The 14,395-nt window shown below is 54.4% G+C and overlaps 1 protein-coding gene across 2 annotated transcripts in view; it reads left to right on the forward strand.

Annotated features, from left to right (window-relative positions):
- Window positions 1-13,964, forward strand: part of STPG4 (sperm-tail PG-rich repeat containing 4) — a 349,889-nt gene extending 335,925 nt beyond the window's left edge. For both annotated transcript variants that reach the window (XM_078647099.1, XM_078647098.1), the window contains exon 8: window positions 12,962-13,964. In XM_078647099.1, coding sequence (XP_078503225.1) covers window positions 12,962-13,078 — 117 coding nt within the window. In that variant the 3' untranslated portion in view covers window positions 13,079-13,964. The remainder of the gene's footprint in view (window positions 1-12,961) is intronic.
- The last annotated feature ends 431 nt before the right edge of the window (window positions 13,965-14,395 follow it).

Raw genomic sequence — 14,395 nt, forward strand, 5'->3', positions numbered from 1 at the left:
ACCTTTGGGCGCCTCGCTAACTCCTGCTCTTCTTCTTTCGACCCCTCCTTGGACGTCAACTCCCGGTGGAGAAGCTTCAAGATGTCAATATACTCCCCTTTCCAGATCTTTTCCCTCGTTGCAGCAGAAAGGTGGGCCCCCAGCGGCTTGGTCAGCCCCATGTACGGTAACTTACGCACCGGCACCACGCAACTCTCCATCCCTCCCCCCGCCGTCTCTGTCTCACCAGCCGCCGCTGCCCCGCCGCCCGCGCTCGACCCGTCACCGCCCTGCGCCGCGCCGTCCGTGCCAACTCCCGCATCCTGTACATACCGTCCCCGCACTAACCGCCACCTATCTTCCCCTTCGCCCCCAGTCCCCACCGAAACCTCCACACAACGCCGCTTGCCACTGCCCGCACCGTCAACTGTCTTACCTGGCGTCAAGGTCGGCGTCCTTGCTGGAACCCGCCGCCTAACCAGTGGAACTGAGGGGGCCGTCACTCTGGGCACATCCTGCCGTGCTGGCACCTGTAATACACTGCTAGCAATGTTACAAGCCCCCCGTCCTCCCGAATTTCACCCTCTTCCTCCGACTCTCCATTAGCCGGCTCCACACCACTCCGGCCCCCCACTTGGGGTTCCAGCCGGCTCAAACCCGCTCTCTCACGACACACCCGCATCAACTCCCTCAAGTCCACACTCGCCCCCCCATCCTCCACACTCGCAGTCAAATCAGAATTATTCGCATCCATCCTCACTCCCCCACCCCCGGCGGCCGTAACGACCCTTCGGGGAGGGGCTGTCGGAGACGCATCCCACCTCCAGTCGCCGCGGTCACGATTTAGGTCCCTCGTTGGAGCACGGCCGCCCGCACCAGACAGAGCCGTCCCATCTCCTCGGTGGGTGGGAGCCGCATGCTGCTCCCCCGAGCGCCTCGCAAACAGCTCCTGCCAAGGAAAAAAGGTGGAGTCCAGCATGCCAGGGTAGAAACACCCCCCCTCTCCCCCCCCGTGCCGCTCCCCCCCAACTCCCCATCCCATAGCTGCTCCCCTCTCCCATCCCGCCGAATGACCTCCGCGGCATGACGGAATTCCCCCGCCCCCCAGGTCCCACCCCCCCTCCCCAGCCCACCCCACCCCCCTGGCCCCCAGCACGGCCCGCCCCCCCCACGCCCAACACCCCAGGCCCCCACATGCCGCTCCCCTCCCCCTCGCCGTAACCCCCCAACGCCCGCCACCTCAACCCGCCCCCACCCTCCCCCCTGCCTCCCCCCCACCTACCCACCCCCCCGTCCCAGACCCACCCCTCCCGCTTGCCACCCTGTCGCCTCCGCGCGCCCCTCCCAGGGCCTCAGGTCTGCCTCGCCCCTCCGCCTGGTCCCTCCCCCCACCCCACCCCCGCAGCCCCGTCGACGCCAGCCCCCCACACCCTCCCTCCTCCTCCGATGACGAACTCCAGTCTAGCTCCGTGTCCTTCCCCCCGTCCCCCCCACCTCCTCTTCCACCTCAGTCTCCTCAATTAAGAGTGGGCAAACCGCCCCCTCCACCCTGCTCCCCTTGCTCTGCGCCCCTCGGCCCCCCTCCTCCTGCTGCACCACTTCCCTCAACCACCCCCGTCCCCACACCACCCCCGGCCCCCCGCCCTCCCTCCCCACTGCCCCCCTCCCCCTCGTGCAGTGAGCTAAAAAACGGTGATGGATCAAGCCCTGATTTTTTGACTGGGTAGGAGTGTTCTGCTTAATTCAGATACTCTGTCCATCACCACCCCCTTTATGAATCCCCCCCTCCCCCGGCAGCACTACCTGGGGCCCTACGTCATCCCCCACCCCCCCTGCCCTCCAAACACAACCACTGCCTCGCGGGCCGCCCCTGCTCCCCCCCCTCCCCCACCTCCTCGACGAACTACAATGCCCGCTTCTTCCCTTTTTGCCCAGCCTTCTTGGCGCCCCCCTGTGCTTTCCCCCGCGGCCCTGCCTCCTTGCGCCGGCCTCCCTGGGGGCTTGAGATAAGAAGAAGCAATAAGGGGGTAAGCAACAGGAAGGGTGAGCAGCAGCGGAAGGAGAGAAGAATGAGAAAGATGGAAACGTGGGGAAAAAGCACACGGGCAGCGAGCATGGAAGATGGCAAGACATACATGAGGAGACCTCATAAATATACACACACTCTGGCACAGTGCTTAAACAAAATTAAACACGAATATAAAAAGGGCTATGGAGGGAGCAGTAGGCAGGTGCAGAGAGAGAGAGAGGGGAAGAAATAGTACCTGAATCACGTTAGGAGCAGCAGACTGACACTGACTAAAGTTGAAACAATCTGTGCTTGGTCTCTGCTCCACAGCAATGATCGGAAGTGGCGTTGGGCCAGCACTGCCCAATTAAGGAGGCTTTAAAGAAGAGTGACATGAAGCAAATAAATGGATGAACAGTAGACAACTAATCACTCTCTCGAGAAACGTGTCTAAAATGCACACATCATCTTCTACGGTAGTGCCCTAGAGGGTACTCAGATACACAAACCCAAGGCTTTTCCATGCTCAGCTCATGATGTGCCAAGATAACTCCACTTGTAAACCGAGGGCCTCATTTATGAAAAGTGACGCATCGCTGCGTGAAAACAGCGATGCGTCACTTTTCACTGCGCCGTCCTCGCAACACCAATGATGCGTCATATTTACAGTATGACGCATCATTGTGCAAGGAGTTACAGATACATCAGTATTTCTGACGTATCTGTATGGCGCAAAAGTGACACATTGCTGGAGTGTGTCACAAAAGTGACGCAACTCCAGCAATGTATCCTTTCACATGGGGCATGGCCCATGTGAAATGGCCTGCGTCAGGTTCACGCCTGCTGTGAGGCAGGCATAAGAAATTGAGGCATTTGTGTCCTAGAAGTGGCGCAGTGAAATCACATAGATTTCGCTGCGTCACTTCTACGACCCTTTCTTGCGTCAATACGCTCCCCTTGCATACATTATACCTGGCGCAGGTACAAAGTGAAGCATCTACCTAGATGCGTCACTTTGTAAATATGGCGCAACAAGGCGCATTTTTTACGCCACTGGTGCGTCACAAAAAGTGACGCACCAGTGGCGTAAAAGTGACGCATAGCCTCATAAATGAGGCCCCAAGAATGCAATCCACTGAGTTTTCTGTCAATTGATGCGTTGTCTCAAATGATTTGTTTTATCCTCTGGACTGGTTAGTACCACATATTCCCTGAAATGTTACACAACGCGCAGTCATGGATATTCGGCACATAAATCAGCACTCTTCTATTACATACACCGAGAGCTGGGATAGCAGTTGAGCGTTATAACCTTTAGTGAGTTACATTTGTCAAGTCACCGTTCAAGTGCCATTCAACAAATGCTTACCGTTATTCAATTTGCATCACGTCCAGATTTACATTAGAAAATGTGCACTCAAAAGAACAAAAGGATTAGATGTTTATTATAGGACGCAGTTTCTTTTCTAGTAAAGGAATGCTCACTTAGTCACATTTGAGCCCATAAAACGACATGAAGTGTGGCACCTTGAGGTGAATGACGGGAATTAAGACTTAATGGTCGCCATAAATAAAAAAAATTATAGAAAATCAACTATTCCAATCGCTATGCATGGTTTAACTTCGTTCAATATGTGGCCTTGTCTACCCGTCCTACATCAGGCGCATGGTGGCAGATGGCCAGCAGCTTGACTCTACATTATGTCGAATCTATAGACCCCCTGTACAATGACAATATAGCCACAATATTTAAGTCTGAAAAGTAAAGAAAATATTCAAGCAGAGTACAAAGTCCTGTCGGTGAAAGGCGGGAGCTTGCTTTCTGTCTGCTGCGCACCCACTACTACACTTTCTTCCGTTGTAAACAAACTTCACAAGACCACGATTAAAAGCCTTTTGAAAAAAGAAAAAAACCCAGACCTTACTGAACAGGAATCGTGCAAGAGCAGCCTTTGGCAGACAATTAAAAAAAAAAGACAATTGCTCACCAAAGACAGGGTTCCAGCTTCACATTGCTGTGCTTGGCTTGTTAAAGGGCAGAGCTTCAATACACAGGGCCTGGAGCCAACATCTGGCCCCTGGGAATAATCCCCTGCTCGGGAAGGAAAGATGTGCTACGCTACACTTCTAAAATGAAACGATGCTGGTATTGTGCAACTAAAAAAGGAAACGCACACAAATCCACTCAGATCATGCAGAAGGCATACAAACACAACAGACCGAGCAAAAGTCGTCGCTGCTCGCCTACTACCGAAAACATCATTAGTGAAGTGTTTACTCCAGTCTAATGAAAGCACCTTTTAAACACCCGTCCCCTCGTTCTGAGACGCTCATCTCATGGGCGGAAGTGGAGGCGGCGGCATTAGAATCCAATTGCAAACATGTGGATTAACACATTAGAACGAGAAAGAAAACAATGTTAAAACGCGGGCACGGGGGGCGTGGCTTAGCGGGCGACGATGGCGGTTGCAGCTTGCTAGAGCTCCCGCCGGCCCGACACATATCCGGCTGATTATCCTGGCCCCTGGACCCGAATCGCGGACCACTTGTGGGACAGGTGTAGCGGAAGGGGCAGAGAGTTCTCCGACATTGAAAACGGCGCATCTCGGCCGTTTGGCACAGCGGAACCGCCGGTAGTGCTCTACGGCCTGGTCCTGACCAGCGAAGCCGGGACCTCGATTTTGGCGCCTCCGGCCGGAGAGCTTGTGAGTGGGCCGGCCCTGGCCCCATACTACAGACCGCTGGTGAGACAAGTGTAGCGGAAGGTGCTGGGAGCTGTCCGGTACCGTAAGCGGCGCTCCTGGGCCGTTTGATGCGGCTGACCAGCCGGCGGCGATTTGAGGCCTAGTCCCGAACAGCGAGGCCGGGACCTGGATTTTGGCATCCCCTGACCGGGAGGGCTTGTGAGTGGGCTGATCGCGCTGAACATTGGTCTGGGCCCGGAGCCTCTTGGAGGTGGTGGAGCAGCGGACTGGCCCCCAGTTGTCTCGCCGGTGGCTGCGGTGGAGATTGGAGCACGGAAGATGCCCGAGGAGAGCCGTGGCCTACGTCGCCTCGGCCCAGCCGGGGCCTTGAGTTTTGGTGGAGGCGCCTGTGGCCGGCCTTGGCCCTGAACTGCAGACCGCTGGTGGGACAAGGGCAGCGGACGGGGCTGGGAGCTGTCCGGTACCATAAGCGACGCTCCTGGGCCACTTGATGCGGATACCTGGACGGCGGTGATTTGAGGCCTAGTCCTAACCAGAGAGGCCGGGACCTTGATTTTGGTGCCTCCTGGCCGGAGGGCTCGTGAGTGGGCCGGGGACCCTGGGACCCCTGGTGTGTGACTTGCTCCGGTGAACTGGGTGGAGCGCTGCTACATTTCCCCTCACAGATTGTGCGCAGCCTGGTGGTGGATTATACACCGTGAGTGACTCTTCTGGGGCCCAAATATCAGCATTTAAGGCAGCAAGGCATGGGAGGACAACTACTGGGGAGTGTGGGGTCGCTGTGCCCGACGGCCTAGGGCAGAGGCCCGAAAGCAAGTTGACCACGAGACTGCGGAGAACTGAGGCCGCCGCGAGGTGGGTGCTGACCGGGGACCTGATTGTGACTGGCCGGTGGTGCGAGCGCTGGTCCTGACCGACCCGGTCAACAGTGATAGTGGTGTGAGGGTCGTCCACGCCCGAGGGCAGAAGAGCTGCATTGGATTGAAGGTGTGAGGTATCCGTGCTAGTGCCTGCGCTCATAACATAGCGGCCCCAAGGTTGACTGCAATTATGACCAGGGGTGGCGGCGGTCCATCCAAGCAGGGGCCCATTGATAAATTCACAGGACCCAGTGGGGGGCCAGGGCCATCTGGAGGAGGGCATGGAGCAGGACCGGACAATGCGGCGCTTATGGCAGCGATCACACAGTCACGGGATATGCTAGATGCCAAAATTGGGGCAGTGGGTGCGGATGTGACCCTGCTGCGTCAGGACCTGCGGAATGCTGTGGCCCGAATCACAGAGACGGAATCCAGGATTTCGGTGGTGGAAGACGATGTCGGACCCTGAAGCAGAAAATGGCGGAGATGGAAAACATTCAACGGGGCCTTGCGCTCCGTGTGGAGGATGCCGAAGGGCGCGCGCGCAGGAACAACCTTCGCTTTGTTGGTTTTCCGGAGAGGTGTGAGAAAGGGAATATGGAGCGGTTTCTGTCCCAGTGGCTGGAGAGCTGGCTGCCCCCGGGGGTTCTATCCAACTGCTTTGTGATAGAACGAGCTCATGGGGCCCTAACACAAAGGCCACCGGAGGGTGAGCGGCCCAGACCAGTGATAGCTAGACTTTTGAATTATCATGATAGAGACGCTATCCTACGGGAGGCAAGGACCAGGGACTCCATTTCCTTTGAAAATCAGAAGATAATGATATTTCTGGATTATACCAGGCTAGTGCAGCAGCAACGACATTCCTTTATTGCCGCCAAGGCGAAATTGCGCGGTCTGAAAATCCAGTATTCCCTGCTGTATCCGGCCCGCCTGCAGGTGGTCTTCCAGTCGCGGACACACTTCTTTGATACCCCAGAGGATGTCTTTAAGTGGACGGACGAGGCGGTGCGGATCAGGCCGCATGCCCAACCGGGACTGAACCCAGGCCATTCGAGAGAGTCGTCGCGGGAACGGGGAGACCGACCTGTCCAGAGCGGAAGGAACCGGAGGTCCAGATCGCGAAGCGATCCAAATCCGTCAGTGGGACGCAAGATAGTGGGACTGTGGACTCCGATCAATCCGGACAAGATCACTGAGGCCTGGGGAGAACAGTGTTTGTCTGTTGATGCCACGGGCTCCGGCTGAGTAGAGTCGAATGGCCGAGTCCTATAGCTTGGAGGTGCGAACACTGTCTGTATTGCTGATTCTAAAGAATGTCTTAAGCATGTGTGGGATTGCGGAAAGGGTTCGGGTGGCTACTCTATAGGGGCTACCAGCCTTCTTCTAGGGCGGGAGTTGACTGGGGGGGTTGTTTCTACTGTTCTCAGGGGTGTTGGGATCCATTGGTATGGTTGGCCTTGGATCCTCTGTTGTGGGTCCGAGGTTGCCCATGCCGCGACAGGTACTTCAGAGTTCTATGAGGTATAGGGGTGGGGGGCTTGGGGGACAGGGGGGGGACGGAGGGGTGGAGTGGGGGTTGACTTGGGTTGAGGGGGGCAGGGGGGCAGTTGTTGTTGTAGGGGGGACCAGGGATGGGTGGGGGGGTTGCACGTGAGTATTTCTGATTTTCTGATGTTGGTGCTGAGTGCGTGGGTGTGGCGCAGAGGGCCTGCTTGGATAGTTCTCCTCGATGCTGGCTGATGTACCTCCAGGGCTCCCCGGTGAGTCCATGCGTGTGGTAACCTGGAATGTAAGGGGGATGCTCGACAAGATCAAACGGGGGGCAATTCTGCGGTGGGGGAAGAGGGAGGCTGCAGATGTGCTATTGCTACAAGAAACGCACATGATGGGTACGAAGGTGCTTAGCCTGCAGAGGTTTGGCTATCAACAGGTGTTTCATGCTGGGTTCTCTAGGGGGTCCAGAGGAGTTGCTATCTTGGTGCATCGCAGATTGGCCTACATCCACGAGAGACAGTGGGTAGATCCACAGGGTCGCTACATTTTTATTAAAGGGATGGTGGGCACTGAGCCAGTGGTGTTTGGGAGTGTTTATGCCCCTCCTCCTTTGCAGTGGTCTTTATCTGAGAGGCTGTTTGCGGTATGGGAAGACATCCCAGAGTCCTTGGCTGTGGTGGGGGGTGACTGGAATGAGGTGATGGATGCCTGTATGGACCGCCAGAGATTACGGGGGATGTTGACAGCTGCCCCTCCTTCCAGATTGAGTGCGCTGGTGGAGGGAATGGGCTGGGTGGATGTGTGGCGCCATATGCATCCCAAGGTCCGCGAGTACACGTATGTATCTGCGGTGCATGGCTCCTTCTCGCAACTGGATCATGTGTTTGTGCCCATTGTGTATCTGGACAGAGTGCAGGAGGCAGGGATATTGCCGAGAGGGCTGTCTGACCACTCCCCTGTGGCGGTCAGGGTTGAACTGTCTAAGAAACGACAGCCGTTCCGGTGGAGGATGTCCTCGTGGCACCTGCAGCAGCCTGATTATATCCAACATTTACGGAGTGCGATTGCCCATTACTGGCAGGAAAACCTAGTGGGTGACATAGACGCAGTTGTAGCCTGGGAGGCCATGAAGCCCACCATACGGGGAGTGGACATTGCGTGGTGCGCGGCGGCCCGTCGACGACGCAGTGAGGCGGTTACTGAAGCAGCCACGCTGGTGGAAACCCTAGAACTGCGATGCCGGGGAGGGGGAGATGAGATCGGGGTGCGGTTGCTCCTGCAGGCACAACAGTCTTATGCGTCTGTGTTACTGGATGAGGCTAAGCAAGCGTGGCTGGCTACGCGGAGCAGAGTCTATCAGTGGGGGGATAAGTCCTGCACAATGCTCCACAGGCTATGTCAACGTACGTTCCAACCGATCACGTTGCCGGGCCTCACAGCTGAGGACGGAGTGGCGATTACTGACCCGACGGAACTGGCGATGAGTTTTGCTAGCTACTTCACGGCGCAATATGCTCCGCGGGATTGTCTATCGGCAGATGAGGTTGCTAAATTTATTGATGACTTACCTCCGAGGGCGGTCTCGGATGAGACCAGGACGTTATTAGACCTTCCCCTCACGGCGGAAGAATTAGGAGACGCATTGGGACAGCTCAACACGGGTAAGGCGCCAGGGCCGAGTGGTTTTCCGAGTGAATTCTATAGGAAATTTCAGCTCCAATTGGGTGCCCATTACCGCAGTGCACTAGAAGTGGCAAGAACACAGGGCAGACTACCATCTGACTGGCGCCATGCCGAGGTTGTGGTATTTCAGAAGCCGGGCAGACCCCCTGACAGACATGACTCCTATCGCCCAATCTCCCTGCTCAACATCGAAGCTAAAATACTGGCGAAGGCGTTGGCAAACCGCCTGCTCCCGTATGTGACGGACCTGGTCCATCCGGACCAGGCAGGATTCATGCCGCGCAGGGCGACGCGGCACAACATTCGATGGGCACAGGCAGCAGTTGCTGCCATGGGGGCCAAGGGGGAGCGTGCGGCTCTGCTATTGGCGGATATTGATAGAGCTTTTGACTCGGTTAGTTGGGCGTACCTATTTGCACTCCTGCCTCGTCTCAATTTGGGCCCGGTGTTTCTTTCCTACGTTAAGTTACTCTACACCGATATCTCTGCGTCGGTGCGTGTCTCAGGGGCGGTCTCGGGAAGGTTTCTGATTGGTAGGGGGACCCGACAGGGGTGTCCCCTCTCCCCGTACCTATTTGCCCTGGCTATGGAGCCTCTGGCCGCTTGGGTGCGCATAGACGCGCAGATGCGGGGCTTTGAGTGGAGTGAGGGCCCCACAGATAGAATTGCATTATATGCAGACGACGTTCTCTTCTTTCTTACCGATCTCCGCAGGTCAGGGGCCCGAGTTTTGGAAATTATGCGCATTTTCGGGGAGGTATCGGGCCTATGTTTGAACCCGCGTAAGTCCACTTTGTGGGTGCTGGGTGGCGGGATGGTGGCGGACCCCTGGGCATCAGCGCTGCAGGTGGCGACTGGGGGTTTGAAATACCTAGGAGTGTTTCTCTCAGAATCCGTGGATATTGCCTGGGAGCGCAACATAGTGCCTGTGTGGGAGAGGGTCCAAGCGGACGTGAAAACATGGTCCCGGATGCCCCTGACTATTTTCGGGAGGTCAGCGATTTTTAAAATGGTAGCACTCCCGCGCCTGTTGTATCAGTTGCAGAGTTACCCGCACCTAATTGCCCCCCAGTGGTTTCGGCAGGTCAACTCCGTTTTGGGTCGCTTCCTGTGGGCCGGGGGTGCCGCCAGAGTGGCGCTGCGGACATGCTTCCTGTCCACGTACTGTGGTGGTCTGGCCACGTCGGACCTGTTATCCTATTATCAGGCCTCCCAGCTATTGGTACTTAATGAATGGTGGTATGGTGACAGGGGAGACCCGGCATATGCTCTGGAGCGCTCACTGATGGGCCACAACACTCTCCACACGATCCTGTACTCGGCTAGGCTGCGACGGACATTGCCATGTGTCACGCGCGTTGTGTTTGTTGTATGGCGACAGGCGCTGCGCCGAATGGGCTGGTGGGGTAAACTGATGGTGGAGACTCCGTTGTGGAGGAATGGGCGGCTTCCCGCACTGGCCACGCTGGAGGGGTTTGACGGCTGGGACGCCATTGGGATCTCGTCCTTGGGACAGGTGCTGACTGGGGTCACCCTCAAATCATTCCAGGAACTCAGCACGGAATTCCGCATGCCCAAGACCCAGTTCTTTCGGTACCTACAGTTCCGCCATGCACTAGCCCCCAGCATCGCAGGCATGGAGTTACTCCCCGAATTTAGCCCCATTGAAGCGAAAGTCTTCATGGGAGACCTTGGAGATAAGAAGGTGTCCCGAATCTATCAAACACTGGTCACACACTGCTCCGCCACTCTGCTTCCCCTCAAGGCAGCCTGGGAAAAGGATGTGGGTCCCCTGGATGAGGATGATTGGAGGGAGGCCCTGGAGTCCCCACGAGGGGCTGCCATTGCAATACGACTTAGACTGATCCAATTTAAGTACTTACACAGGGCCTATTACACCAGGGAGCGGTTGTGGAAGGCGGGACTGATTGGGTCTCCGGAGTGTCTGCGCTGTGGGGCTGCAACGGGTACGCTGCTGCATACGGTGTGGTCGTGTACTGGGCTGGTCAGATTCTGGAGGGGCGTGTGGAGTTGTTTATCTGAAGTATTGGGATGGGATCTACCCCGTACCCCTCGATTAGGCTTTCTCCATGTTTTGGAGGGTATAGGTGGCAACATGTACAAACGTCACTTGTTGTTGCTGGGGCTTGTTGTTGCCAAGAGGGACCTGGCCCGCGCATGGAAGGGAGAGCGAGCCCCCCCCTGTGTGCATGGAAGGCTGGGCTGGACTACTGCATGGGACTGGAGCGACCTGTATTTGAGGCCAGAGGTTGCCCCCGTAAACATTTTAAGATATGGAAGCGATGGGCGGAGTATAGAGGGTTGATATTGGACCCCCCGCTGAACTAGAGGAGGAACTACGGGTAGAGGACGCTTAATGGGCCTAAGAAGTGCGTCATACCTAGCACACTACGACCAAGCACTGACTGTTTTCTATACTCACGTGCATGGGGTTAGGGAGGGATAAGGGGTGGGTAGAAGGGCGGTTGGGAGGCTGGGGTTGGTGGGTGGAGGAGGGAAGAAGGGGGGGTTTTCAGGTGTTCCTCTGCTTTATCGATTTGACTTTGTACTCGTGGTAAAATGTGACATGATGCTTGGTGGTGATCTGACTGTGGAGAGCAATGTCTTTACTATTGCTGTACCTCTCAATAAAACTTGTTGTGAAAAAAAAAACGCGGGCAAGCACTTTTCACGCAGGAATCCGAAGTAGCACACCACGCGCGCACTTCCCACGCAGGTATGCGCACAGACTGTCCAGACAGCATGTGCTGGTTTCTGCAGGAGCCTGCCCCTTAATGGCTGCCGGTGTTGCTGCTTGCCAGTCCGATAGGTTTTCACAGGCATCTCTGCGCTGCGTTGGAGAGACAGGAGTCCTGTGTCTCAGAGGCACGGATACTGTCACCGCTGCAGCTTAGCGGGCCCGGGCTAATTATAGATGTTTCCGAACACCGGGCTGTGGAGGCACGCACCACCAGCACACCACTGTGCAAAAAAAGAAAATATTGCTACGGCAGTCAAGACACCCACACAACTTTCACTCCGACACCATAATTTTACAAGAACAAGCACGCGCCTCCGCAGCAGGGGAGGGGACCTGTGCGATTCCCTTGTGGGAGCACGCAACAATATGGCACCGCGCGCTCCCGTAAGGAAATCGTCAGACGTGCACGCGTTGCCATTGCAAGCAATGCAAGGCATGCACGTCTTTGCCCCCTAAGTTGTGCCGATGGCATTAGGTCTCTCCTATGCAGCTCATGTGCGCTGCGTAGGCGAGACCTAAAAACCTCCCTTTTGCCTGCCGGCTGCCTCCAGTGTCTTTTAAACTTTCGCCGCCTCTCCTCTTCCTGCCTGGTCCCAGGAGCCCCTGGGACAGACTCCCTGTCCAATCCCTGCACTGAAAAGCATCACAGGGATTGGTTTGAGCAGCCAGGAAAGATCCTCTGCCCAGAACAGGGTGTCTGTGGGGTTTCACCAGCCCCACTGCTCAATGCAGCTGGGCTGGAGAAAACCTAAGTGCGCGTGTGTGTTTTGCTCGGCCTGAGACGGCCAGCCATACACACATGAGCACTTAGGGAGTGGAGTGCACTAGCACTCCTCCTCCCCCCTCCCATGCCTCGGCCCTGCCCCTCCCAACACCGCTGGCTAAGAGCCAGCAAATGTAAAATAAAACAATGCAAGAACATTGTTTTATTTTAGTTTTGCCGGCTCTGAGCCAGGAAGTGTGGCGACACTCCTCCGCCATTGCGGAGGAGTCCCCACTGTCGTAAAATCCATCGAGGAAGAGCAACATAGTGGCGCCGGATGTGCTGGCGCAGTGGCAGCTTCAAGGAGCTCACAAGGGAGCCGACATCCAGCACAGCACTCAAGCCGCGCTATTTGGGGTTGTTTATTAAGTTATTCTGGTGGGGCAAGTTCATTGTGGCTGATAGGGGGCCTTACTAGCCAGAAAATGTTTTTGTTTTTTAAAAATAATTTTTCACTGAGCACGTTTTATTTTTCAAAAATCATTTATGTGTGAGTTCTTTTGGGTGGCTAAGCTGTCATATTGAGAGATTTTTAAAATAGAAAGAGATTTCTAGCAATTACCTTCTCTGCGTGTTTTTTCATGATGTTCTGCTTGAATTAAACACGCAGTTTTAATTATGCGCACACAAATCGATTGCTGCCTTCATTTTTCAAGATCATCACATATTTAACTTCTATGTATGGTATTATTTTTGTGTTTTCAGAAAACGCCTGGTCCAGGAACATACGAACCAACACGATTTCTACCAAAGCAACCACCTACGATTGCTAAAATGGGACGTGTGCACAGCCTTTTTTTCCGAACTTCCGTCGAGCAATAAATAGTCAAGGTTTAGAGATTTAGACAAATCAGTCAATAATCAAATATTTTCCAATGTTTTACCTTAACAGGATTAACAGACCATTCAAAATACACTTGGATTGCTACATGAAATATGAGATATGTGCTGACATTGTTTATTATAAGAAACGTTGAGGAAAAGTGTAAACGTAAATAGCAAGCAAGCAGGCATTGCTTAGTGGGGAAAAACAATTTGTATAATAAATGCAAAAGCTTTGATATTAGAAGAATCATTTCCTGTTTTTTTCTAGACAACGGGAAGTTTGAATGGGACCAGAATAGGGTTCTGGTGTATGGACGTCAGGTTGCAGCTATAGACGGCATGTTTCAATATTGACCTATTCAACCCCATGTAAACAAATCACATTGAGGGTCCCAATCACAATTTTCTTTTCTGTGAGTATGTAGGTTTTAGTCATATCTTAGGTGTGACTTACTGCTGAAATTCCGGGGCTGAATCAAAAGCATTTTCGGTGTGTAACTGTGTCTTACTTCAGATGTAAGTGGGCAACTCATACATTTCCTGGAGTACGATTAACCTAAAAGTCATCACCAAATGCAACCTCGCTGGACAACTAGGGACCAACTGAAGGATGCCATGGGCTGCAAACATATCGAATGATACCTGTGATGCAGCAACCAAGTTCAGTCCCCTCATTCCCCAGTCAACCTGTCTGCACTGCCTCAATAGCATCTTGGACTCTCCAAGGGTGGCAGGGCTCCGCAGGCATGTGACGTAAACACAAATTCCATGAGCGAGCCATTCATCTATGAATGTTTTTGTTTATTAAGAGTGAGACGCATGCCATAAGTATAAGGGTGGAAAGATGTCAAACGTCTCCCTTCAGGTTGATACATTTTGCTAATCACAGAATTTGAAGTTTTCCCGACTTTTCCTCCAAGAAATGTTTGTCACTTGTATGGGGGGGCGGGGGAGAGGGGGGCAGAGGTTGGAGGGTCCCAGGAACATAAACCCTTAATGGGTCTCAATTGAAAAAAGCGGAATCTTTTGCTTCTGGTGTTATGATGTCTTCTATACTGCAGACCCAAAAGTGGGAACCAAGCTATTGACTTTCAGGAGCAGCAAAGCAGTGCAGTCAAAGACCTACTCGGGGTAGTGCTGTTGTATGGTGTTTTAGATTCCGAATGAATTTTCCCGATTCATGCCTTTATATAGGTACAATTCATGTTGCCATTATATAGGCATAGAATGCAAGCCCTTATTTAGGCATAGCCCATGCTACCCAACTACAGGCATGGCTACTTCCATTCGTTCACCAAACGTCACAACGATTTC

The sequence above is a fragment of the Lissotriton helveticus genome, chromosome 6, assembly GCF_964261635.1.
Source record: "Lissotriton helveticus chromosome 6, aLisHel1.1, whole genome shotgun sequence".
Classification (NCBI taxonomy): domain Eukaryota; kingdom Metazoa; phylum Chordata; class Amphibia; order Caudata; family Salamandridae; genus Lissotriton; species Lissotriton helveticus.